General features: G+C 46.0%; 1 protein-coding gene across 6 annotated transcripts in view; it reads right to left on the bottom strand.

The window, feature by feature from the left end:
- Window positions 1–2330: 2330 nt before the first annotated feature.
- The window catches only part of KIFC3 (kinesin family member C3), a 33331-nt gene continuing 11288 nt past the window's right edge, over window positions 2331–24373 (bottom strand). For 5 of the 6 annotated variants that reach the window (XM_083370301.1, XM_083370297.1, XM_083370296.1 and 2 more), the window contains 16 exons: window positions 22746–22811; window positions 20841–20981; window positions 20525–20764; window positions 20234–20407; window positions 18916–19063; window positions 18603–18733; window positions 18350–18461; window positions 15836–16017; window positions 15253–15357; window positions 10041–10171; window positions 9401–9524; window positions 8665–8794; window positions 7418–7647; window positions 5908–6042; window positions 5344–5476; window positions 2331–3414 (listed from right to left, as the gene is read on the bottom strand). In XM_083370301.1, coding sequence (XP_083226427.1) covers window positions 3389–3414; window positions 5344–5476; window positions 5908–6042; window positions 7418–7647; window positions 8665–8794; window positions 9401–9524; window positions 10041–10171; window positions 15253–15357; window positions 15836–16017; window positions 18350–18461; window positions 18603–18733; window positions 18916–19063; window positions 20234–20407; window positions 20525–20764; window positions 20841–20981; window positions 22746–22811 — 2208 coding nt within the window. In that variant the 3' untranslated portion in view covers window positions 2331–3388. The remainder of the gene's footprint in view (window positions 3415–5343; window positions 5477–5907; window positions 6043–7417; window positions 7648–8664; window positions 8795–9400; window positions 9525–10040; window positions 10172–15252; window positions 15358–15835; window positions 16018–18349; window positions 18462–18602; window positions 18734–18915; window positions 19064–20233; window positions 20408–20524; window positions 20765–20840; window positions 20982–22745; window positions 22812–24373) is intronic. The other variant, XM_083370300.1, reaches the window with a different exon arrangement.

Raw genomic sequence — 24373 nt, 5'->3', positions numbered from 1 at the left:
ATCTCCCCTTGCTTCTGAAGCTAACAAAGCGAGAGAGAGCCTGCGGCCTAGAGGTGAAAACAACTGCCTAATGTGCAATCAGCCCAGGTTCGAATCTCAGAAGGGTATGGCTGACTGATGAAAACTAATAGGTTTGAAATGCATATCAGTCTCCCTTAATTCTTTGTTAGCAATTTAAAAATTTACACAAATATGAGCTGTCACCGGTGTGACTACTGCCTGTCGATGGCCTTCAGGTTAGGCTGACACAGGAAATAAAGATTTGTCCCATGTTTGGGGCCTAGCAAGGTAATCTAAACAGTTAACAAGCATATATATATGGTTCAAATTGGTAGCCTCTTCCTCCTCTTGAAAGACAGAAAGGGCTCCTCATATGTATGTATATAGCAGTTCTATTATATATGGGACAAATCTTATTTCCTGTTTCAGCCTAACCCAAGGCCATCCACAAGCAGTGGTCACAGTAGTATTTGTGTAAATATTTTTGGATTGCTAACAAAGAAAGGGAGACTGATATGCATTTCAAACTTATTTGTTCTCATCAGTCAGCCATACCCTTCTGAGATTCGAACCTGGGCTGATTGCACATTAGGCAGTTGTTTTAACCTCTAGGCCACAGGCTCTTTCTCACTTTGTTAGCTGAGAAGCAAGGGAGATATGTGTTAAATGCTTGTTAACTATTTAGATTACCTTGCTAGGCCCCAAACAAGGGGCCTAGAGGTTAAAACAACTGCCTAATGTGCAATCAGCCCAGGTTCAAAACTCAGAAGGGTATGGCTGACTGATGAGAACAAATAAATTTGAAATGCACATCAGTCTCCCTTTAGTTCTTTGTTAGCAATCCAAAAATATTTGCACACACACACACACACACACACACGTGTGTGTGTGTGTGTGTGTGTATAGAGAGACATAAATATATAAAACTGCTATATGCATACATATGAGGAGCCCTTTCTGTGTTTCGAGAGGAGAGGAGGAAGGGGGCTACCAATTTGAACCATCTCTAAGGAAGTGTTGGAAAGTGCCCGGCAGTTTCCCTCTGCTTGATTCTTCCAGATTGTTTCATAGCCCCCTATTGGGTTTGTTTTACTGAATGTCCCAACACTGACCGACATCACCCTGGTCAAAGCAGCAGCTGCTACTCGAAGGACCCCACTAAGAGGACCCCTCCCAATCTTATCTCAGGCCCCATAAACAACAAGAGGACTTTGAGACACCAGTTTAGTCAAGAGGAATAAGATTATCACCTTTAGCCATCAGCTATTTATATATCTCTACTGAAATAATCCCCAGATGGATGAGGGCCTAAATTAAATTAAATTTGTTGCTTTATTCTGGTTCTTTTCTTCAAGTTGTATATTTGAGGAGATAGTCCGGTGCTCTTGAGCTTTTCACTGATGTAATATTGGAGACATTCTTACTCCCAAGAAAATGTAGAATGTCAAAAATGGAGGCAAATCCATTGTATTCTATAGGAGCTCTAACACTGCCAGTGAAATGCTGTGGACATAGCATAATTAGACCTCAGTAAGGCATTTGACAAAGTAGACCACAACCTGCTGTTTAGTAAGCTAGAAAAAAGTGGGATAGACAACATCACCACCAGATGGATCTGTAGCTGGCTGACTAACCATATCAGCAAGTAGTCCTCAATGGCACTACATCCACATGGAGAGAAGTAAGCACTGGGGTACCACAAGGTTCCCTCTTAGTCCCAGTACTCTTCAATATCTTCATCAATGACTTAGATGAGGGAATTGAAGGGGAACTTCAATTTGCAGATGACATTAAACTGGCAGGAATAGCCAAGACCCCAGAAGACAAGCTCAGGATCCAAAAAGATCTTGACAGACTTGAACAATGGGCCCTATCCGACAAAATGAGTTTTAATGTGGCAGGGAAAACCAAAGATACAAGTTCAGATTAGGCGAAACTGTGAGAAGGACCTTGGAGTCCTAGTGGACAATCACTTAAACATGAGTTAGCAGTGTGCAGCAGCCGCCAAAAAAGCTACTACAATCCTGGGTTATATAAACAAGAGGCATAGAATCAAGAACATGCGAAGTATTAGTACCACTTTATAAAACCCTAGTGAGGCCCCACCTGGAATACTGCAGCCAATTTTGGTCACCATACTACAAAAAAGATGTTAAGACCTTGGACAAAGTTCAGAAAAGTGCAACTAAGATGGTCCAAGGCCTGGAGACAAATATATGAAGAATGGCTGCAGGACATGGGTTTGGCTGGTCTAAAGAAAAGAAGAAATAGGGGTGACATGATAGCAGTATTCCAATATTTGAGAAGCTGCCACAAAGAAGACTGGGTCACGTTATTCTCCAAAGCACCAGAGGGCAGGACGAGAAACAATGGTTGGAAACTGATCAAAGAGAGAAGCAACCTGGAACTAAGGAGAAACTTCCTGACAGTGAGGACAATTAATCAGTGGAACAGCTTGCCTCCAGAAATCGTGGGCGCTCCATCACTGGAGATTTTCAAGAAGAGACTAGACAGCCACTTGTCTGAAATGGAATTGAGCAGGGGGCTGGACTAGAAGACCTCCAAGATCCCTTCCAGCTCTATTCTATTCATTTAGTGACCGTAACTGGGATCAGCAACTTGGTCATTAAGTGAAGTGATTGTTAAGTGAAATCACTAAAACAATTTGTTAAATTTGTTTGCTGCCTATCTTGCTGTGGGGCTACAATAAAAAGGAAAAAATGAAGAGTATAAACAGAAATAACAATAAAATAATGAAAAAGAACCCTACACAATTACATCAATTTGACCACCAAAAAGAAGGGCAGGTGGAGAGTAGAGAGCGGGGGCGGGGGGGGGGGGAAGGTGACATCTGCCATTAACCTGTCCAACACTTACTCGATGAAGGATTTTCTAAAAGTTTGGAAAGAGAAATATCTTTAGGCCCTGCCAACAAATGTGAAATGAAAGGATAACTCAGAACTCCTCCAGCTCAGCCGGACTATATTTCAATCGTAGTTTTCATATTGCTTCAGTACCATGTAAAATTGAGATGGCATATGTACAACAATAAAATAAACTATTAGCAATACATATCTGGACTTCAAGAATTCCAACTGGATGCAACATTTTTATTCAAATAAAAATGGAAGGGAAAGGGTACATAAGAGCGAAGTGTGTTCACAGCCTCTGCTCTTTTTAAAAAAGAAATGTGTTTAAAAAGCTGTCAATCAGGACATGGCCCTATCCTGAAGTCCGTACGGTTCCACCGCCAGCAGTGGACGGGATGACTGATCCAAATCCTTGGGCATCTGTGCTGTAGTCCCAGCCCAGGATGCAGTTTTAGAAAAGCCAGCATGGATTCCCAAAGTCCTCTTTGAAAACAGCTTTTCCTGACATCAACCAGTTTTCATACAGGAATTGGCCTCTGTTTCCCTAAAACAAAGAGACAGAGACATAAATGAATTCTGGCAGAGAATCTCAGTGCACAGAGACATTAAGGAATCACCGCTTCCCACCGGCTGCTTTGCTGCAGGCACCTAGGCTAGCCGGCTCCTGCATGCGGCACCCAAAACTTTCCCTGTGCAGAACATCCGGCGAACGATCAGTAAATCTAAATGATGCAGGCACTCTGCTTAGAATTGGGAGTTTCATGCAGGCTTCATTAATTATTCCTAGAATAGACCCATTAAGTCAATGGGTCAAATAGTTCTATTTGTTTTGTTTCCTCTGAGCAAAATTAAATCTGCACTTTATTTCTTATTACTCTGGATATTTAAAAACTGCCAAACATTGTGCTCCAAAAACCCATTGCAATTAAACTCAGTTTGGGCCATTCAGTACGGACCGTTTCTTCAATAGCACATCTGTGATTGCTGCACAGAAAGCGTTTCAGACAATGCGGCCGTTTTTGAGAGCATCCAAGAGGACCATGGGCTTCTACAACCCAGCAGAGGACAAATCTGAAGGAAGCAACTTGATGAGCCAGGCCAAAAGCATTTCAGCACAAGGGAACAAAGCAGGACAAATCTGTCCATTTTTTGCTTCTGTAAAAAGTAAAAATGCATTCCTTTGTATATATTTAGTGCATTTCAACATGCAAAGGACATCTATTTTCAGCCTGAGTTTATTTTTCCTGTACTTGGTCTTCTGCAGCCTTTGTTTCTGCAGCTAAACCAGAAGTGGGACTGCAGAATTAAATCAGAGAGAGAGGCGAATAACCAGGCCGTGGCCCAGCAGCACAAGGCGGGCCAGGGAACCTCACCAGGAGGGGGCCCGCAAGAGAACACTGAAAAAGTTCTGCTCCCCCCCCCCAACAGGATACCCGGGGACAATTTTCAGGATTTCTGCTCTCTGCAGTCCTTGACCAAAGCCCAAAGACAGCACTGATCCTTTTCTTTCTCATTCTGGCCACAGCAGAAGTTAACATCCTGTTAATCAGAGTAAGATCTTGTGAGCCAAGCCTGTATCTACACTCACCTGGAGGCAAACAGAGCATCTCCTTAATTTCAGGCTGCAATCAAATAGAATAGAATAACTGAAGTTTGTCTCACAAAACAGCAAATGGGTGCAAAAACTGCTTTGATCAATGGAATACCAACATATCTTGGATGGTTTTTAAGGTTCCCTGAAGTACCTGGCTAACAAAATAACCAGATAAACATTTGACCTGATGCCTCACGTTCCTAATGAAGCTTGTGAAGAAGACCCACATATGACCCCATGGGTGATATGTGGCAATGAATAAGACCACAGGAGAGGCTCCTATGCCATCTGCTGTTTCGTTACACTGGCCAGGAACTTTGTGTATGGAACTACGCAACACTGCTATGACCATCAACTCCTTTTAAGCATCTTCAAAATGTTCCCAAGCCCAGCTCTCTTTGGCTGAATCAGGCACCCTGCTGCTGTTCCCCTTCTTGCAACAGAGGGTGGCTCCATCAGCTTCCAAAATTTCTCATCTCTTGCCCTCTTCTGCCTTAGACGTTCCAGGCTTGAACAACTCTGACAACAGGGGGCTACAACCTCTGCCCTCAAAAAGCCTTGAGCTGTTCTGCCAAGGAGGTATTGGGAAAGAGGGGGGGGCTGACCCCCCCCAATCCTCAGCACAGTTGGGTAGTGTTGGATAGTTTGTATCCATGTGTTCCCAACTGGGCATACATGAATTCAAACAAGAACAAGAAAAAAATCCCCGTGGCAAGAAAGGCTGCCCACTTGGTTTCGGGATTCTTGGCAGCCTGCCGGGCACTCCCGCCAGATGACCAGGAAGCTTCAGAGAAACAGACCGAGCTCCAGCCTCTTGGTGAAGGACGGAACAGGCGATTCCTTCGTTGGAGGAGGCCAAGCAAGCGAAAGGGTTCTTACCTGCATTCTGGAGCTTTGCCCGAAGGGAGCTGGATCGCCCCGCTCGAGGAGAGGGCTGGGTTCGGATGCAGGGCTGGAGGGCGGCGGAGGGCTCCACCTGGAGACAAGCAGCCACAGGGAAACAGAACTGTGGCTGTTGCCAGGAAGGTTCCTTCAGATGATGTGGCAGGGCCTCCGTCTGCCAAAGCAATCGCGCAACCAAGATTCCCCCCCGACACCCCTTTCCACACCAGATTCAGGTTCCACTTGGTGAGAGATGCCCTCCCTCCCTCACTGGTGAGTCACAGCCTGTGTAGCCGTGAAGGAAAGGTCCATGCCAGGAAGACACGGAAGCCGCCAGCCTGGAGGAGATGCTGAGCCAACTGGGCTCCACCAGAGATGTCAGGGCAGAGCGGGAGCTCTCGGAACCAGGGACTCAACGCTCCCTCCCTCAAGACAGCTGCACGCAAGGACACGAGCCCCTCCCCCAGGGACTTAGCATCAGTTCTGTGACAGCAACTTTCAAGGGGAGGACCCCCCACAGCGGGGGCCCCAGGAAGCCCAGCAGGCAGGAAATCCCAGTACCTCTAAGTGCTCCTGGCTGGTCCAGGAGCCCAATTCTGCCCTCCGAGTGCCAGGGCCCAGTTCCACAGAGCGAACCCTCTCGGCAAACTTGAGGGAACAGAGCGTCTCGCTCGTGTTCTTCTCAGCCGGAGAAACCTGTGAAATGGGAGGAGGAATGAGCAGTCACAGCCCAGGAGCCCCAAGTGGCCCCACAGGGAGATGTTCTGGCTGGGCAGCTGGCTTTCCTAGGGCCTTGGCTCAATCTCCAGGCAGAGAACGGCTGGCCGAGGGACCCCACGCCAGGAGCCGCTCGGGAAGCAAACCAAACCCCAACCGAATTTGAAAGGGAACTACCTACATAATGATGATCATGTTAACTGCTAAAAGGTATAAATCACAGTTAAGATTTGAAATGGAAGAAGTTAAAGAATGCATGATAAAATAGGGTAGGAATTTTGCATACAATTACAGGTGGATCTGTGGGAAAGGATGAAGTTAAGAGGACTTAAATGGACGTTGCCTTACGATTCAAGAGAAATGTAAAATGATGTACCATTGTTACGAGGGACGGTTGGCCAGTGTACCTGATTACCTGTCTGGATCTGGAAGTCGCTCAGAAGCTTCACATTCCTATTCTCCACACTTTTCATCTGCCATCTGGACTTAGGAGGACCTAGCCCATATTCTGTATAGCTAATGCTGCATCTACCTTATTTACACCCTGCTACTGTGTGTTGGACTACCTCTGAGGCCTGCGCAGTCTGCACCTTGGATTCTGTCAGTGTGGTAGACCACAACCAGCCCTGAACATTTTCCAAGCCTGCAAGCAGACACCCTCAGCCCCCTTTTGAATTCCCTCTTGGCCACCCTGAGCCAACCAGAGCGGTGCAACTGCAAGAACGTGTAACGAGAAGAGCTTGGCATAGGATTCACCCATCCAAGAGCAAGCATTTTATTCTCCACTAATGATTGTGGGGGGTTGGAGGGGGTATCCCCTTTAAGGTTTCTTCTGAGATATTTTTGGAGATGTGGGTGTTACTTTGAGCTTTTATTTATTTATTATATTTATATGCTGCCCATCTCACTTTGGGAGCAACTTCTGTAATGCTGCTTTGGATAAATAAAGATCCACATTCAGAAACCAGTTTTAGTATGCATGTGGTCTTGTCCCACATTTGTGCTTTGTGGCCCACCCCACAACCGACGCACACAATGGAACCCAGGCTCTGAATTCTGAAAGGGGGTTTCAGTTGGTTTTTCAAAGGAGGATTGGGTGAATGTCCAGAGCAGGATGTGCACAGTTGGGAGGTTACCCGGCCAAGCTATAAAAGCGTTTTTTGAATTATCCAAAAAGCATCAGCTAGAGAGCAACATTGACCGTTGATGTACAGGACTCATACGCATCATCTGACATAACCATCAAACAAGGAGCAAAGTAGTAGGCACGCCAGATGCAAAATCAGGACCCTGCATTTTGTCCCTGGGCTACCTGAAAAATCCACCCAAGTCCACCTTTCTCTGGAACACTCACCTGGACCATCATGAGGGTCTTGCTTTCACCACTGAGAGAATCCTGGAGGAGATAGGTCAGCTTGGAGTTGCGAAACGGCACGTGGGACTGGCGGGAACGCAGCGCATAAATCACATCTCCCAAAGCCGAAAGCGACTTGTTGATGTACTGAGCCTCACGCAACCGGCTCCCTTCTGCACCAGATCTACCCACACGCTCAGATCCTGCCAGGTCTACTAAATTCAGCTTCCCTAGGAGATGAGAAGGCAAACACTGAAGCTGCTGCCCAAAGTTTATTTCTTTTAACTATCAAAGACTGTAAAGCTGGCTGTAATCTTTGAGGGAGAGGACAGGCGAGGCCAAGTGATGAGCAGGGCTAAAGCATGGTGATAATGCCCTATCTTTCTGCCTCTCCTTCTGTCTCCGTGGAATAGAAGCCTCTTGTCAGAGACCGGAACTGATCACTTTGAAATGGACCTTTGAAATCAGACTGGGTGGCGCACTTCACACCTGCCACCCCCCGGCAGGCAAGAGCCAGACCGAAAGGGCAGCCTCCCCAAGAGCTCTCAGGCTGCCTGAATAAGCAGCGGTTCCGCCCTGCGTCCCCTGCGCATGCAGGGGAGGGGCGTGAGATTCATGTGCTTTACATGTTCCTGTGAAACAATCTAATTCAAACATCTAAAAAAAGTAATGTAAGTTCTAGAATGCAATTATCCTTCCCATCTGCACTTTTCTGAATTTTGTAATGTAGTTTCTCAAACCCCGCCTCACCAAAGTGTACAAAATGGAAATATTAAAAAAATGGAGAAAATCCTTTGCAAAGAGCATACATTACAGAAAAATGTAAATAACTATTTACACCTTTTTGCTAATGCAACATACATTCAGGTGCATATGAGTTCTTCTGGAGGACCTAAGAACTTTTCTAAGAAAATACTGAATAATAGGAAGGGACCTTGGAGGTCTTCTAGTCCAACCCGATTGAGCAAGAGACCCTATATTCCATTTCAGACAAGCGGCTGTCCAGTCTCTTCTTAAAACCTCCAGTGATAACGTTAGCATTAAACTAAAGAGATGCAGTTGTCCATCGTTATGTGACTGCAAAAGGACTGGCAACCAGAAGTGGGAATCCCGTCTTTTTCTCAGCATTCTCATGCAGGAGGGCCAACCAGGGTCTGCCCGTCTCCCGTCAGTCATCCTAGCTGCTGGTCACAAGATTCCCTGGGATCAGCAATCCATTCTGAATCAGAGGAGGGGTCCACACCCACCTGTGGTTCTTATTCCTGTGCTGCAATCGGTTCCCCTCACTGTGATCATGAGGAGGGCATGAGATCTGGAGCTGTGTTCATTCAGGTGGGTGCACTCCGTCGCTCGGTTGATATGACCAAACTCAAAGACCTGGGAAAAAGTGGAGGAACCGTCATGGAGTTCCCTGAGCCTGGGGACTTTGGCAAAAGGATGACTGGCAAACTCCTGCCCAGCAACCTCTTCCCTTCAGCCAGAGGTGTTAGGAAGAGGATCAAAGGCACCAAGGAGGCAGAGAGCATCTACCCAGCACCCACCATTCTGTGACCCCTTTTCCCTGCAACAGAGATGACTGATGGGATTAATGGTCTGAGAATTGTTTTTTTTGGTTGGGAGCAGCAATGGGGGGGAAGAGAGAATCAGCCTGATCTGCCATTTTCAGCCTTCTGATGCCCCTTCCTCATCTGGTAGACACCCGGGATGTCTCTGCCACTTTTCAGCCATTCTTACCCTGGCACCGATTCATGGGGGGAGCCCTCAGCTAAAGGGCTAAACACACAACTGGTGGCTGTTAAAATCCCTAGCAAGCTGGCTGGGGCATTCTGGGAGCACAAGTGGTGGGAAAATCTCGGCTTCAGCCATCAGATTTGCCCAAACTCCAGGGAAAGCTCCATCTCAGGAAGAGAATGGACCCCCCCCCCTTCCTGGACACCTTGGCTGGGACTGCCACACCAGGAAGCCCCTCCTGTCCCTGCTAACTTGGTTGATGTCTTCAACGCTGTGAACAGGGAACTCGGTCAAGCCTGGAACGTAAAGCTGCCCGCTGCCATCTGGGCAAAGTCTGATCTCCAGCTTCTCCTGAGGCTCCTTTCCCAGCAGGTCCCTGAAAGGGAGACAGGAAGTGCCAGTCACGGAGAAGGCATTCATCCCAGGAAAGAGAAGAGAGGCCAAATGACCAAAATGCAAAGATGGAAGCAACTTCCTATTGAAAGATGCAAAAGGAAAGAGCAGAATCAGCCTCTGCTTTGAAGTGTGCGGCCCCAAACCCCATTCAGCGCTTCGGGGAAGCTGTCATTTTGTTAGAAAACCCAGAATTAAGGCTCTCATTTTAGCCCAAAGACTTTACTTTTTAACCCACATAAATTCAGGCAAACCACAACCCAGCACGGCTGCTCTGGCCAGAGGCAGCTTTGTGCACTGCTCGCTTGTGTCCAGAGGGAGACGGAGCTGGGTAATGGGGTGGGAGGAGTTCTGGAAGCTCACCAAGTGCAACTCGGAAGCCCCCCTGCAAAAAGTGTGACTGTTGCTCCAAAGCATGCAGGCAGGGGCTGCGGTCGCCCTTCCCCACGTGCCAAATTACCTCTTCCCAACCGCTGGAGAGGCTGGTTTCTGCCGTTACCTGAGAGCCTCATTATAGATTTCAGCCACGCTGACAGTGATGCTGTAATTCCAGTCGGGAGCCTTGGACTGCACCTCGGAGAAGAGAAGCCGCAGAGCCCGCTGGTTGATCCCGGGGTTTTCCAGGCTGCCCTGATGAGAGAGGCAGACACGCATCGTGTTGATGTTAAAAGCAAAGGAATTCCACGAAAGAAGAAAGTGGAAGCGGCCATTACAGAGATACCCACAAGTGGCAGCCTCAGGGGGACACTGGGGAAAAAAACCCCTGCCAACTCCATTCCTGCTCTCTTTTCCAAGTCCTGGAGGGGGAGAGCAGCCCAGAAGAAACTCGTGAATAGTCCTTGCCAAGGTCGAGGGTCTGGTGGGGGCAAAGTCCCCATCCTTTCATTTTTTTTTAAAAAAATGATAATTTTCTTAAAGAAAAAAAAGTAATTAAAAGTACAAACTAAGAAGAAAAACACAAGAATCTATCTTATATTTTATACTCATCAACAATCACTGCTGTACCAATGAATTTGCTATTGTAAGATGAACACTGAAAGAAACCATTGCAAGATATTCCGGAATCTCTGCCCTAGAAACACACATCGCTCCATTCTTTGATTAGTAGAAAATGTTGCCCTTTCCAAAGCACAGAGAACACGTGTTGTAACAACCATTCCTTAGCATTTGGAATAATTAATATCACCTTTCCAATTTCTTACAATTCTTTTTGCCACCATCCTTCCCGGAAATTGTTTTGAGTGCCTTTTGAACTTGGAACAGTTCAAAAAAGGACAACAATCAAGGTATTTTATTGTACTTTTCAAAATATGCGTAGTTAATTTTGGTTCAACAAACCTCAGTTTACTTTACAAAACCTTCTTCTGCAAGCATCACCCCAAAATAATGGATAAAATCTATCGTATCCAAAGTAGTAAGAACGATTTATGCAAATTATTGGTTTCATTTGCAGTCCCTCTTCTGCACATCCCGAGCAAGTGACCCATTAAGCAAGAGTTTAAAACTCTCCTTCTTTGTGATAGGTGTGAATGCACTTGCCAGCTCAGCGATGCTGAGATAATCACACATGTGCCCTGATGCTGCCTTTCCCCCCCCCCCCGGGCTGGTGTTCAGACTTAGCTGCTCCCTTCTAGGCAGCTTTCTACCAAGAGCTGGCCTGGTCATTGGCCTGGGGGTCAGAATGGGGTGGAGCCCATCAAATGGCTGCTCTTGAGTGGCTGAGCGCTCCCAGTGACTGCACTGTATTGTTTTTAATTGTTTTAATGTTTTGTATTGTGTGTATGGTTCTTTTATTTTGGGTTTTTTTTGGTACTGCTTATGTTTTAATTGCAGGCCACCCAAAGTCATGAAAGTGAGATAAGCAGTGTCAGGACCTGTCCAAGAATGATGTCACAAAATCCAAAATTCAGCTCATCAATTATTCACACCAACAGACGGACTCTTGCCAGAGTAAACCCTTACTACTCTCACTCCAACCGATATATCAAGAGATCCTAGGAGTGGCTATCCTAAATCTCTTCCTCTTCCCATAATCCAGCTCCAGATTGTGCTGTCTCTTGTCTCGCGCCCCCCCCCCTTGGAATGTGCTCCCTCTTTCCTGGGCATCTGCCACTTTAGTAGACCATAACAGGAGTCTATATAAACTGAATGAATGAATGACTCTCAGTCAATCAATCAATGAAACAATCAATGAATTAATCAATAGTTCTGTCCCACTGCCATGGATATGTCTGACAACTAACTACTCAGGTCTCCTAGGCCTTAAATGTACTTGGCACCAGAACACTGATGACGTTACCTAGTTTGGGTAATGAAACGTCTGCAAGAATGCAATCAAGCTCAGAGAGCCTCAAGAAACCCCTCATTCTTGTATTTCCCTCTCACCACCTTAACAACTGACCCAGTTAGCTTTTCTGGGTATTATTTTCCCCTTAGTTTTTTATGCACTGTACACATTTTTGTGATGCTGATCTATACCCTCATCAATTTTATCATCTGTTTCCCAAACACAATTGGCTGCAGACAAGCAACACTCAATGGTGGTTCATGATGGACATTTGGGATTTGAGTGGCGCCCTGGCCATAGATCTCCGGGCCATCCGATTGACAAGCCAGCAAACTCTGGGCTAGGCCACTTGGCAATTACAGGTGAAACTCGAAAAATTAGAATATCGTGCAAAAGTTCATTTATTTCAGTAATGCAACTTAAAAGGGGAAACTAATATATGAGATAGACTCATTACATGCAAAGCAAGATAGTTCAAGCCGTGATTTGTCATAATTGTGATGATTATGGCGTACAGCTCATGAAAACCCCAAATCCACAATCTCAGAAAATTAGAATATTATATGCAATCAATAAAACAAGGAGTGTACATAGAACAACATCAGACCTCTGAAAAGTATAAGCATGCATATGTACTCAGTACTTGGTTTGGGCCCCTTTTGCAGCAATTACTGCCTCAATGCGGCGTGGCATGCAAGTTATCAGCCTGTGGCACTACTGAGGTGTTATGGAAGACCAGGATGCTTCAATAGCGGCCTTCAGCTCTTCTGCATTTTTCGGTCTCATGTCTCTCATCTTTCTCTTAGCAATGCCCCATAGATTCTCTATGGGGTTCAGGTCAGGCGAGTTTGCTGGCCAATCAAGCACAGTAATCCCACGGTCATTGAACCAGGTTTTGGTGCTTTTGGCAGTGTGGGCAGGTGCCAAGTCCTGCTGGAAAATGAAGTCAGCATCCCCATAAAGCTCGTCTGTGGAAGGAAGCATGAAGTGCTCCAAAATCTGGTAGACGGCTGCGTTGACCCTGGACTTAATGAAGCACAGTGGACCAACACCAGCAGATGACATGGCTCCCCAAATCAACACAGACTGTGGAAACTTCACACTGGACTTCAAGCATCTTGCAGTGTGTGCCTCTCCATTCTTCCTCCAGACTCTGGGTCCTTGGTTTCCAAATGAGATGCAAAAGTTGCTCTCATCAGAAAAGAGGACTTTGGACCACTGAGCAACAGACCAGGTCTGTTTTTCTTTAGCCCAGGTAAGACGCTTCTGACGTTGTTTGTTGTTCAGGAGCGGCTTGAAAAGAGGAATACGACATTTGAAGCCCATGTCCAGGATCCATCTCTGTGTGGTGGCTCTTGATGCACTAACTCCAGCCTCAGTCCACTCCTTGTGAAAGTCCCCAACACTTTTGAATGGCCTTTTCCTGACAATCCTCTCCAGGCTGCAGTCATCCTTGCTGCTTGTGCACCTTTTTCTTCCACACTTTTCCCTTCCACATAACTTTCTATTAATGTGCTTTGATACAGCACTTTGGGAACATCCAACTTCTTTTGCAATTACCTTTTGAGGCTTTCCCTCCTTGTGGAGGGTGTCAATGATGGTTTTCTGCACAACTGTTAGGTCAGCAGTCTTCCCCATGATTGTGATTCCTACTGAACCAGACTGAGAGACGATTTAAAGGCTCAGGAACCCTTTGCAGGTGTTATGGCTTAATTAGCTGATTAGAGTAGGACACTTTGAGCCTAGAATATTGCACCTTTTCACAATATTCTAATTTTCTGAGATTGTGGATTTGGAGTTTTCATGAGCTGTAAGCCATAATCATCACAATTATGACAAATCACGGCTTGAACTATCTTGCTTTGCATGTAATGAGTCTATCTCATATATTAGTTTCCCCTTTTAAGTTGCATTACTGAAATAAATGAACTTTTGCACGATATTCTAATTTTTCGAGTTTCACCTGTACCTGGATATGGAGTTGATCTGAAGCCTGCACTCAAGCAGAGCAACTCAGTGGCTTGGAAGGGGGGACAAGTGGATGATACGATACAAAAGGATAAATTTCTCTACTCTCCATTTTTCTTTTTTCTTTTTTATAGATATTTTATTTTTTTATAGTTACAAATCTTTAGTGCTTAATGTGTTGTCTGGTTCACATATTTAACATTAATAGTAATACAACGTCCATTCCTACTCTCTACTCCATTTTTCTAGCCATTTGTAAAAATTATCCCATGTTTGAAAATATTCTGTATCTTCTTTCCCTTTCATTTTCAATGTAAACTTATCCATTTCTGCACAATCCAAAATTTTCCTAATTATGTCTTCTTCCATTGGTGTTTCTTCATTTTCCCAATACTATGCAAATATAATTCTCACTGCTGTTAATACATGTAATATTAAATACATACATTTTTGTCATAGTTCTCTGTGATTATACCTAGGAGAAATAGTTCTGGCTTAAAATCTAAAAGTTTTTTAACATTTTCTCTAACCACATGTGTATTTTTGACCAAAATGTTTTGATAGTACATGCCTGACTTTTGCCTACATTTCCAACTACTACTAGACATGTTTTTAAACATTTTTGCTAATCTTACAGGTTGTAAATGCCATCTATAAAGCATTTTATATAAATTTTATTTATAAGTAGCTGCCCTTGTTATTTTATAGTTTCTTTTCCACAGGTTTTGCCACTTTTCTAATTCTACATTATGCCCAAATTTTTTTGCCCAAGTTATCATTGTTTCTTTGACTTCTTCATCTTCCATCTTCAAGTTTAATAAAAATTTATAGAGTTTCTTAATCAGTTTTTCATCTGATGACAATAGTATCTGGTCACTGTTTGATCTTTATAAAAACCATGTTTTAGCATCTTTTTCGTATCTCATTTGCAAGTGTGGCCACCATGATAGCTCAATGCCCTGTTCTTCCAATTCTTGTTTAGTTTGTAGTTTCCCTTCAGTATTAAAAATGTCTCTGTATGTCACAAGTTTCTCATAGTTGATTAAATTCTTGACTTAGGGTCCCAAAAATTAAATGTACAGGCACAAGTGGGGATATAAGACTTAAAAGTTTAGAAACTGAGTATGGGTCAAGAGGGTGCTGTGATTGCAAATAAAAAAAAGACTTGCAAATTTTAGCTTGCATCAACAGAAATGGATTTTCCAAATTGTAGGAAGTAGAAGTTCCATTTTACGCAGCACTGGTGTGATTCCACCAATGGTAACAACATCTCCAATTCTGGACGCATTTTTTAAAAAAGGATTCAGGTGAACTAGGAAGGCAATAAGGATGATCAGGGAACAGAAATTAAGGAAAGGAGCGTGACGGAACGGGATCCCCCTGCTCCCCTCTCTGAAACCGGCCCGGCTAGTCTGCAGCAGGCCTGGCAGAGCATCAAGGAAAGGAAGCAGCTTACCTCCATGGTGTAAGTCTTGCCAGCACCAGTCTGTCCATAGGCAAAAATACAAACATTGTAACCATCGATGCATGATGTGACCAGCGCCTGAACTTCTTGGAAGACCTTTGGGGGGAAAAACAGGCTCAGAAATGCCCTGTGAAAAGAGGCCCCAGAGGGACATTCGCATGAACTGTCTTTTTAACCAAGAGCTTCTTGGAATGTCAAGTGAATCAGAAAGAAGAGAGATCCTAAGAATGATCACCCTAGGAATCCCCAGATATTTAGTAGATTCTTATTCCACCTTTATTCTTTTATGAATGACTCAAGGCGGCAAACATACCCAACACTCCTTCCTTCCTTCCTTCCATTTTCCTTTCAAGGACCCTAAAGGAGAATAACTGCCTCATAAGTCACTGACCTGGCTTTTGTGCCCAGGTGGAACTAGAAATCACTGTCTCCTGGTTCCTAGCCTGGTGCTTTAACCACTAGAACAAACTGGCTCTTACAGTTGAGGAACCCTGCAAATGAGTTTCCTTCTACACACACACACACACACACACACACACACACCGATTCTCTAACCCAGAAGATCCTCACTTACATCTTCCTGTGTTGCTTCTGGGCGGAAAACTTTGTCCAGTTCAAAAGATACTAGCTTCCCTTTGTGCATCAGATGTAGGACGCCATCATCATCAGGGTCAAAGGTCACTGCGCTCACAGCTTCTGGCCCTTCACCATCCTCTATTTGTATTGTCCTAACACGGCCAAACACTCGGATATTACCTTTAACAGGAAATGGTACCGTTTAACAGTAACAGAGACAATCCAAAGCCTTCCCCAAATTATGTTACTGCTGCAGTGAACAAAACCAAAACTTCGCAGAACAATAAGAGTTGGAAGAGACCTTGGAGGTCTTCTAGTCCAACCTTCCTGCCCACGGCCGGAGATCGTATGCCATTCTGGACAAATGGCTGACCAGCCAATTTTTGAAAACCTCCAGTGATGGAGCACTCACCACTTCTGAAGCAAGCCATTCCACTGATTAATTGTTCTCATTGTCAGGAAACTTCTCCCTAATTCTAAGCTGAATCTCTTCTTAATAATTACTTCTAGTTCTACCGTCAGCTGCTTTGGAGAATAAGTTGGTCCCCTTTTGTTTGTGAGAGTCTCTCAGATATTGGAAGACTGCTGTCATGTCACCCCTAGTCCTTCACTTCGTTAAACGAGACATACTTAAGAGTCCTTAATTGTTCATCATATGGTTTAGCCCCCAGACATCTTATCATCTTTGCTGTTACTCTTCTGCACTCTTCTAGCCTCCCAACATCTTTTTGTATCATGGGTGACCAGAACTGGATGCAGTATTCCAAGTATGGTCTCAACCATGCTGTATAAAGTGCTACTATCACTTCACGTGATTTTGAAACTAGCCCTTTGTTGATGCAACCTAGAACTGTATTAGCTTTTCTGGCAGTTGCAGCACACCGATGGTTCACACTTAATTGGTGGTGTACTAGGATACCAAGAACTCTCTCATAACTGCTATTATTGATCCAGATGCCACCTTTTCTGTTGTATGCCTGTGCATTTGGCTTTTCTTGCCTATGAAGGACATTACTTTTCTTGTCACTGAACTGCATTTTGTTGGATAGGGGCCACTGCTCAACTCTGTCAAGGTTCTTCTGAATCCTGCGTCTATCATCTAAAATGTTACCTACTCCCCCCCAGCTTGATGTTGTCTGCAAATCTGATGAGTTCTCCTTGTGTCCCCTCATCTAGATCATTTATGGAAGGTGTTGAAGAATACTGGCCTAAGACAGACCCTTGAGGTTCCCCACTGAATACTTCCCTCCATGTAGACGTAGCTCCACTGAGGACTAGATGCTGAGTGTGCTTGCTCAGCCGGCTATGAATCCATTTGATGGTGATGCTGTCTATGCCATATTTTTCTATCTTACTAAAAAGTAGGTTATGGTCTATTTTGTCAAATACCTTACTGAAGTCTAGGTAAACTATGTCACAGCATTTTGCTTATACACTAATTTATCAAAAATAAGTTTTGTCTGGCATGGTCTGTTTTCAACAAACCCACGCTGGCTTCTATTTGTCTTCTTCATTTGGCAACAAGACTCAAATGTGATCCTTGATTATTTTTTTCCAGATCTTCCCAGTATTGATGTCAAGCTGATTGGTCTCTAGTTTCCTCTATACACTTTTTTCCCATTTTGTAAATTGGAACACATCAGCCCTTTTCCAAACCTCTGTGAGTTCTCCAATGCTCTAGGATCTTTGAAAGATGACGTTGGGTGGTTCCAAGATCGTGTCTGCCAGTTTTTTTTTTACAAAACCCTGGGATGTGATGCATCTGGTCTTGGTGATCTGAACTTATCTGGAGTAGACAATCCCAAAGATGTTTTTCCAAGCACTTCCTTGTTTTTTCTTTGAAAAGGTTTTGCTTCTCATCCAAGAAGCTTCTGCAGTTCTAACTCAGATGTTAGAACTGAAGTAGCTTCTTGAATGAGAAGCAAAACATTTTCAAGAAGAAAAGTAAGAAAGTCCAGTTGCCTTTTGAAAAAGCACCTTTGGGACAACCGTGACCTGGACGATTGAGAACCTCCATAGACACCTAGGGTGGACAAGCGTTGTCCTACCTTTTTCTTGCCTATTTTGACTTGCATTCCTATTCTGCCTCCCACAGAAGAGTACTGGACTTTTAGTAGGTTAGAGTATTTTTGTTTCTTTTGCATGAAAATAGATGAAAAGAATGAATTAAGCAGTTCTGCTTTCTCCCTGCTGCAACGTCAAAGGTTGACTGTAAACTTCTTCCAATTCTGGGCTCAGAGCAGAGTTAAGTAAGTGGACGAGATGTTTCCTGACTCCCATCCTCAGCCCAAGAGGTCCGCCATGTAAGGCCCCGTTCCTAATGGCTGCTTCCTTCAGTCAAGCAGCAAATCACAGGCAGCCCCTCCCCCACCTGCAATCGAGTCCTTGGATCCCAAAATGTGCCTCCACCACGTCAGGCAAGTCTCCCGTTTCAGATCAGCAACTTTGGCTGACCCACCAACGCTCCCACTGTGCCCCCTAAACACACAACACAGACAATGGAGGAGCAAACCTTTCAATCGCACCAGCTCATTGTGGCATTTCTTCCGGAGTTGCAGCTCCTTCCGGTACTTTCTCAGCAGCTCCCGATTGGTGCTGCTCACTTCTTCAATGGCTTGCCCAATCTTGGAGAAAGACGAGCTGCTTTAGGGGCTTGTGTGCGCCTCCGTCCTTCCCAGGCCCCTCTGCCTCCGAGGAGCAGGAGCCGCTCTCCTCGGGGTAGGAAAAAGGACTTGGGCAGCAAGAGAGACGGAGGACGAGCTCACCTCAGCCCGGGCGCTCTGCAAAGCCTCTTGCAGCAGAAGAGGGAACTCCCTGACCTGGCGCTTCAAGCTGTTGTAGTCACCGGTGAGAGTGCGAAGCGCCGGCTGCAGCGTGAGCAGATTGGCCCTCACGCCTGCAAAGGGGAGAACTTCAAAGCTGGCCTGGAAAGTGCTCACTTTCATTGGCCTTTCCCCTTTTCCACTCACTCCGCGATCGATCGGGCAACTCAGGAGACACCGAAGGAGCCTCTTGGCTGCCGCTCAGAAAGCAAATCAGACCCGGCGGAGGACGATCCTCCAGGTCCAAGCTACGCACCTGCCAGATTTTCATGGACAGCTTTCATTTCTAGTTGTGCTCGAGCAAAAGCTTCCTCAATGGCTCGATTCTTGTCCTCCTCCAAGTTCTGCATTTCCTCCAGCATCTGCTCCCGGGACTGCTCTAGCTCGGATTCATACACCGTCACCTGCAGGATGGACACATGAGGTTCTGAGGCTCCTCTCCCTCTTCTTGAGCAGGACCTGGGGAGCTTCTCCTGCCACTTAGGAGAAGAGAGGAGCAGCAGCTCCAGACACGGCTTTGATTGTGCAATTGCACGTTTTAGAGAGAGTCGGCAGACAACGCAACCCCCTCCTGTGTTCTCCCTCACCTTTATTCTCATCCTTGCAAATGGTGATCAATTGATCACCTTTGTTAAGGAAGAACGGAATGAGCTAAGCAATACTATTTCATCTGCAGCACCAGAAAGCTGCCCTCCTACTAGAATCCAGGGATACAAGTTCTCCCTACAAGTACGAGTAAAATTGTTCCTCAACTTACGATTTTCTTCAGTAAGTGTGATATCACATGACCACATCACTTAACACATGCAGTCCCGGACGACTGTTTTACTGGGGAAGCTGGCAAGAAGTTACAAGTCAAAGGCCAGCAGACAGGTAAATGGCTGCAGCCAGGTGAGGGAGGGAGCGAGGGGGTTTGCAGTGAGGGTCAGGAGGATGTGCACGGGTGTGGTGCAAGTCAGGGAGGGAGGGTGGGAGTGTGCAAATGGCTGGTGAGGCGCAGGTGTGGTGCAAATGCAGAGGGGTGGAAAGGATATGCAGGTGGGGAGACTTACCCCAGCGACTCGTGACTGCTGGCTTCCCCACTGACTTTTTGGGGAAACCAGCAGGGAAGATTGCAAGTGGTAATCATGTGATCATGGGGTACTGCAAAGTTACAGGTTTGAGCTGACTGCCAAGTGCCCTACTCATGATCCTGTGATGGGGTGGGGTGGGATGCTAGGACAGGGGGAACTCTGAGGACTGGTCATAACCACAGCTGAACTTCAGCACAATTTTGAACAGATGCTGGAGGAATATGGGTAGGTCGAGGACACTCTGCACTTTGGGGCACACCTGATTTAGGCTTCAGAATGGGAAGAACCACAGGGAGGGGTGCCCTGCTGATCAAAGCTGCAGCAGCAAAGAGGAAGTGGACCGCAGCATTCAGAACCTGCACTCGGCTCCTTCCCCAAGGGACCAGAAGCCAAAGACAAAGAAGCACCCGTGGCGACCTCCGAGCGAGAGGGGGACCTCTCCTTCTTCTTCCCCTCTGCCTCCGGCCTTCTCTCCTCCTCCTCGTGTTCAGGAGGGCTTACCTGGGCCCTGAGCTGAGCCGCCGCCTTCTGGGAGTTCTGCAGTTGCTGCTCCATCTCCTTCAGCACCTGCCTCTGCATCCCAACCTGGTCCTGCAAGTACTGGTTCCGCGACTGGGCTTCGCTGAGGGTCTGCTTGGTCTTGGAGGATTCAACTTCCATCGTTTTGATGACATACTAAAAGAAGCAGAGCAGCCCAGGCTGAGCCCTCCCCAGAGCTGGAAAGAGGGAAAGAACTGGCCTTGGACCACCTGCCCCATCAGTCCTCCGGGCGCTGGGCAACGCCGACCTCACCTTGACCTGATGAGGCTGGGCCTTGAGGCTCGCTATCACTTCCTGGCTGTCCCGCAATCTCCGGCTCAGCCGCTCCTCCTCCTCGGCCCTCTCGGCCAAGGAGTCCTTCAGCCGCAGCTCTACCTCTGCCAGACGGTTGGTCTTCTGCTCCACCTCCAGGTCCAACTCTGAAAGGCGTCCTTTGGCTTCTTCTGCTTCCTGCTTCAGTTGTGCCAGCTTCTCCTGCAGTTTTACGTTCTCCTGCGGGAGGAAGGTGAAAGACCCCTCAGGAACAGGCCCACCTGCAGGAGGGCCGACTGGAGGAGCGACGCCTCACCTGGCTGTGGGCACAGTTGGTGCACCTGACTGAATGCCTCCTCAGCTCCTGCAGCTGGGCCTCGCGCAGCTTTAACTCCTGCTTCAGGTGCGCGTTTTCTGCAACCAAGAGATCCCTGTGCTTCTCCAAGTCTGTCCCACCCTGTGAAGAGGCAGGAAAAGGACAGAGGTCAGGTTTCCTCTTTCAGTGCTAATAAAGGAGAATATTTGCAGCTCAGGGTTGAAACCAGGGGTCCTGGGTGCCCTCTGAGCTTGCTTGTTTTCTTGCAGACGTTTCATTACCCAAACTAGGCAACATCATCAGTGCTGGTGATAATGTTACCTAGTTTGGGTAATGAAACATCTGCAAAAAAGCAAGCAAGCTCAGAGGGCACCCAGGACCCCTCACTCCTTCAATGGCCAGGCAGTAAGAACAGCAGTCCTTCACAAAAATATTGGAAAGATTAAGAGCACATTTCATCTTATCAGTGGTTCCAAGACACTAACTGAATTTAATTATAAATAGTGTGCATGAATGAAGATTAAGATGTAATTCAGTCCACAGTTCTTTTGCTTATCTGAATGCAGCATTCGTTTCTAATGCATTTACCGGGGGCAAAACGTTGCAATCTGAAACTATGGGAAACTGGATTAAATTATTCCTATAACCTAAATTCACTGCTTCTCTTTATGTGCACTCAGACAGTAAACAATGGCAGGAGTCGGCCAGCATGGCCTGCTAAACAGAAAGAAGGGCCAGAGCGGGAGGGAACTCTTCTCAGAGGATCTTTGGAAGACGTCAGGAGACTCCGCAAAGGGATGATTCACAGCCAAGCTGAAGAGGGACTCGCTATAAACAAGCCCGGCAGATTAGGTGGAACGCTCTAGCGTCAGACTGCGCAACACAACACCCGCCGGTGTCATCCGTTGGGCAGAGAACCTACCCAAATGACGGCAACAAAGTAAACAAACCCCAATTGATCTAGCAATGAAAAGTATGTGTGTAGGGGGTTAATTATTGTTTTTCCTTCAAACCAACACCCTCATGATTTGTACGTTGCATTGTATACAATATTGCTTTCATTATCAAGCATCAGCATACACACGACAGGCAGAGACTTTGGTTTCCTCAGCCAGAGTTCCTGCTCTTCAGGCTCAGAGTAGACAGACCAGAGTCCTCCATGGGGGGGACTTGCCCACAGGAGGTTCAAAGCCAAGGTGGCACCGACGTCTCACCTCCTGGCAATTCCTCTGCTCTAGCCGTGCCTTTTTTAAAAACAAAAATAAAACCCGGACAACAATGTTTTCTCCCGACAAGCAACAATTCATAGCTTCCTCCAACTGGCCCACAATTCCTTCACTCCCAGCCAACATGCCCCAAATCCTGTCAGTTGTAGACGATGGAATTTATAGTCCAGTATCTCTTGACGGCTCAAAGACGGGCTTGTGAAGGATCCAGGGGACAGTGAGGCAGAGGAAGAACGTGGTTTATCTGCCATGCAGCAATGCAAACAGCGGGCCTGAGCAGAGCCGTTCCTCAAAAGATCAGCGCAAGAACAGAAGGCTGGCACTGATGCAGCCACATCTGCCTAAATGTGAGTAGTACTGCGAGTGCTTCAAACCAGGTTTTGGGAGTTTCAGAAATAATGCAAGGTTAGCAATTCAGTGTGCTGCACTTCCCATAAGACACATCGCTCTTTGGAAGGTTTGGCACACAAATGGCTAATGACTAATTGTTGGCTAATGACACCAGTTGGGGTTGTCAAACTATTACCAAAGTCCAACCATGCAGCGAGTTTCAGAAAACTACTGGACATGCCTGGAATTCCTTCCATTATTTAAGGCTGCATCACACAGGTCAGTGGAATCCAACCGATGCTGCGAGACCTTGGAAGTCCTCACTGGAACCAAGCAAGAGGCAACTCACCAGCGTAGAAGGAAGCCTGTTCATCTCCTGAGCTGGCTTTGGGAGTCTGTCCTTCAGGCTTTCTGGCTGCCAATACAAAAGAGGGACTGAAATACAATGTTCATTTATACACAAGGAGCAAGGAAATAGTAAGTTAAATTCCACCCATCAAATTCTGCTTTACAAGTTATTCAGTTGTTTGAAGTTTAGCTCTGGCCTCGAAGCTCCATTTCTCTACTTCTACACTTCCTAGTTAATACAGCTCAGTTTTTAGTTTCTAAATTTTTAATTCTGACTGGCATATCCCAAACATCACAATCATGAACTGTCAACCAGCCTCTTGCAAAAGTCATCTTAATCTCCAGCTGTCAATTCCTTGGTGAGCAAAAAGGAAACAGGGATGGAAAATGATGCCTGGAAATGCCCATCTTGCCTACCCAGCCTGCACTATGATGTCAGCCATGGGTGCGAATCTTCCAGGGTTTATTGAAAGAACAGGAAGCACAGATGAACACACAACTGGGTTTCACCAGAAACTGAGTAAAGGAGAATCTTTCTACATCTTTCCATCTCTAGCACAGTCATGAGATCCTGCGCAATAACGAACAAGCCAAGCCCACAAATGGGATCCAAGTGCTGAGAAAGCGTCATGCAAACAGTGAGGCCCAGAGCAGGAGAAGGCAGACCTTCTTTGCCTGACTTAGGGAAGGCAGTTTTACACCTTTGGGCATTTTCTAAGCACTTAAGATCCTTTCCCGCAACCAAGCCCAGCCGCAGATCCAAAGGGCCATTTCTCTCCACGTCACGACCGGGACTGAGCTAACTCAAGTTCCCCCTTCTAGGCCAAAACGCTACAAGACTCAACATAGGTCCAGAGGCTCCGATCTGTCTGGAGCTGCAGCTTAATCAGAAGGGCCCAATTAAGTGCTGATTAAGCACTTAGCCCTGCTGGCAAGCTGGAATTGCTTTGGTGGTTCCCAAATGATACAGCCAGAATTCAAAGGTGACACAAGGCCAGATTCCCTCAGAGGGACAAGCAGGAGGGTGCCAAGCGGACAGGCAGAGCAGTGGAGGGCTATCCACGAGAAGGATCCCTCCTTTGGGTGGGGAAACAAAGACGCCTCAAAAGACCCCTGGTCCAAAGGAAAATGCCTACGCACAAGCAAGGGGGAGCAGGCAATCATTACAATGTACAAACTAGGTTTGTTCTACCACCCTTCCCAGAGACTTAGCATTCCCTGAATCAGGAAGGAGCGTGTAGAAACATGGGGTAGAATCCCTTCCAATTCTACAACTCTTAATATAGCACAAGGTATTTTAAAAGCTCTATGCAAATTTTCATTGCCCATTTTGGGTGTGACTTTTCTTTAGTCCCCATCCTCCAATTTCTTAGTTGCATTTATGTATGTATGTATGTATGTATGTATGTATGTATGTATGTATGTATGTATTTACTTACTTACTTACTTATTTTTATTATTGCTGTTTTCCTTGTGGTTTTGGATAATGTGCCAGGAAACATAGACACATTGGCCCATGTTAAAATGAAACAAGCTCAACCTATTACACAAATGCAGGTGTTTTGCCTTTGGTGATGAAGGGCACTGTACAAACACAGCCTTTGGGTCTTGGCATCAGACTCACAGGAA

The sequence above is a fragment of the Vipera ursinii genome (assembly GCF_947247035.1).
Source record: "Vipera ursinii genome assembly, chromosome: 10".
In the NCBI taxonomy this organism is placed as follows: domain Eukaryota; kingdom Metazoa; phylum Chordata; class Lepidosauria; order Squamata; family Viperidae; genus Vipera; species Vipera ursinii.
This window is presented reverse-complemented; position numbering and strand designations above follow the sequence as displayed.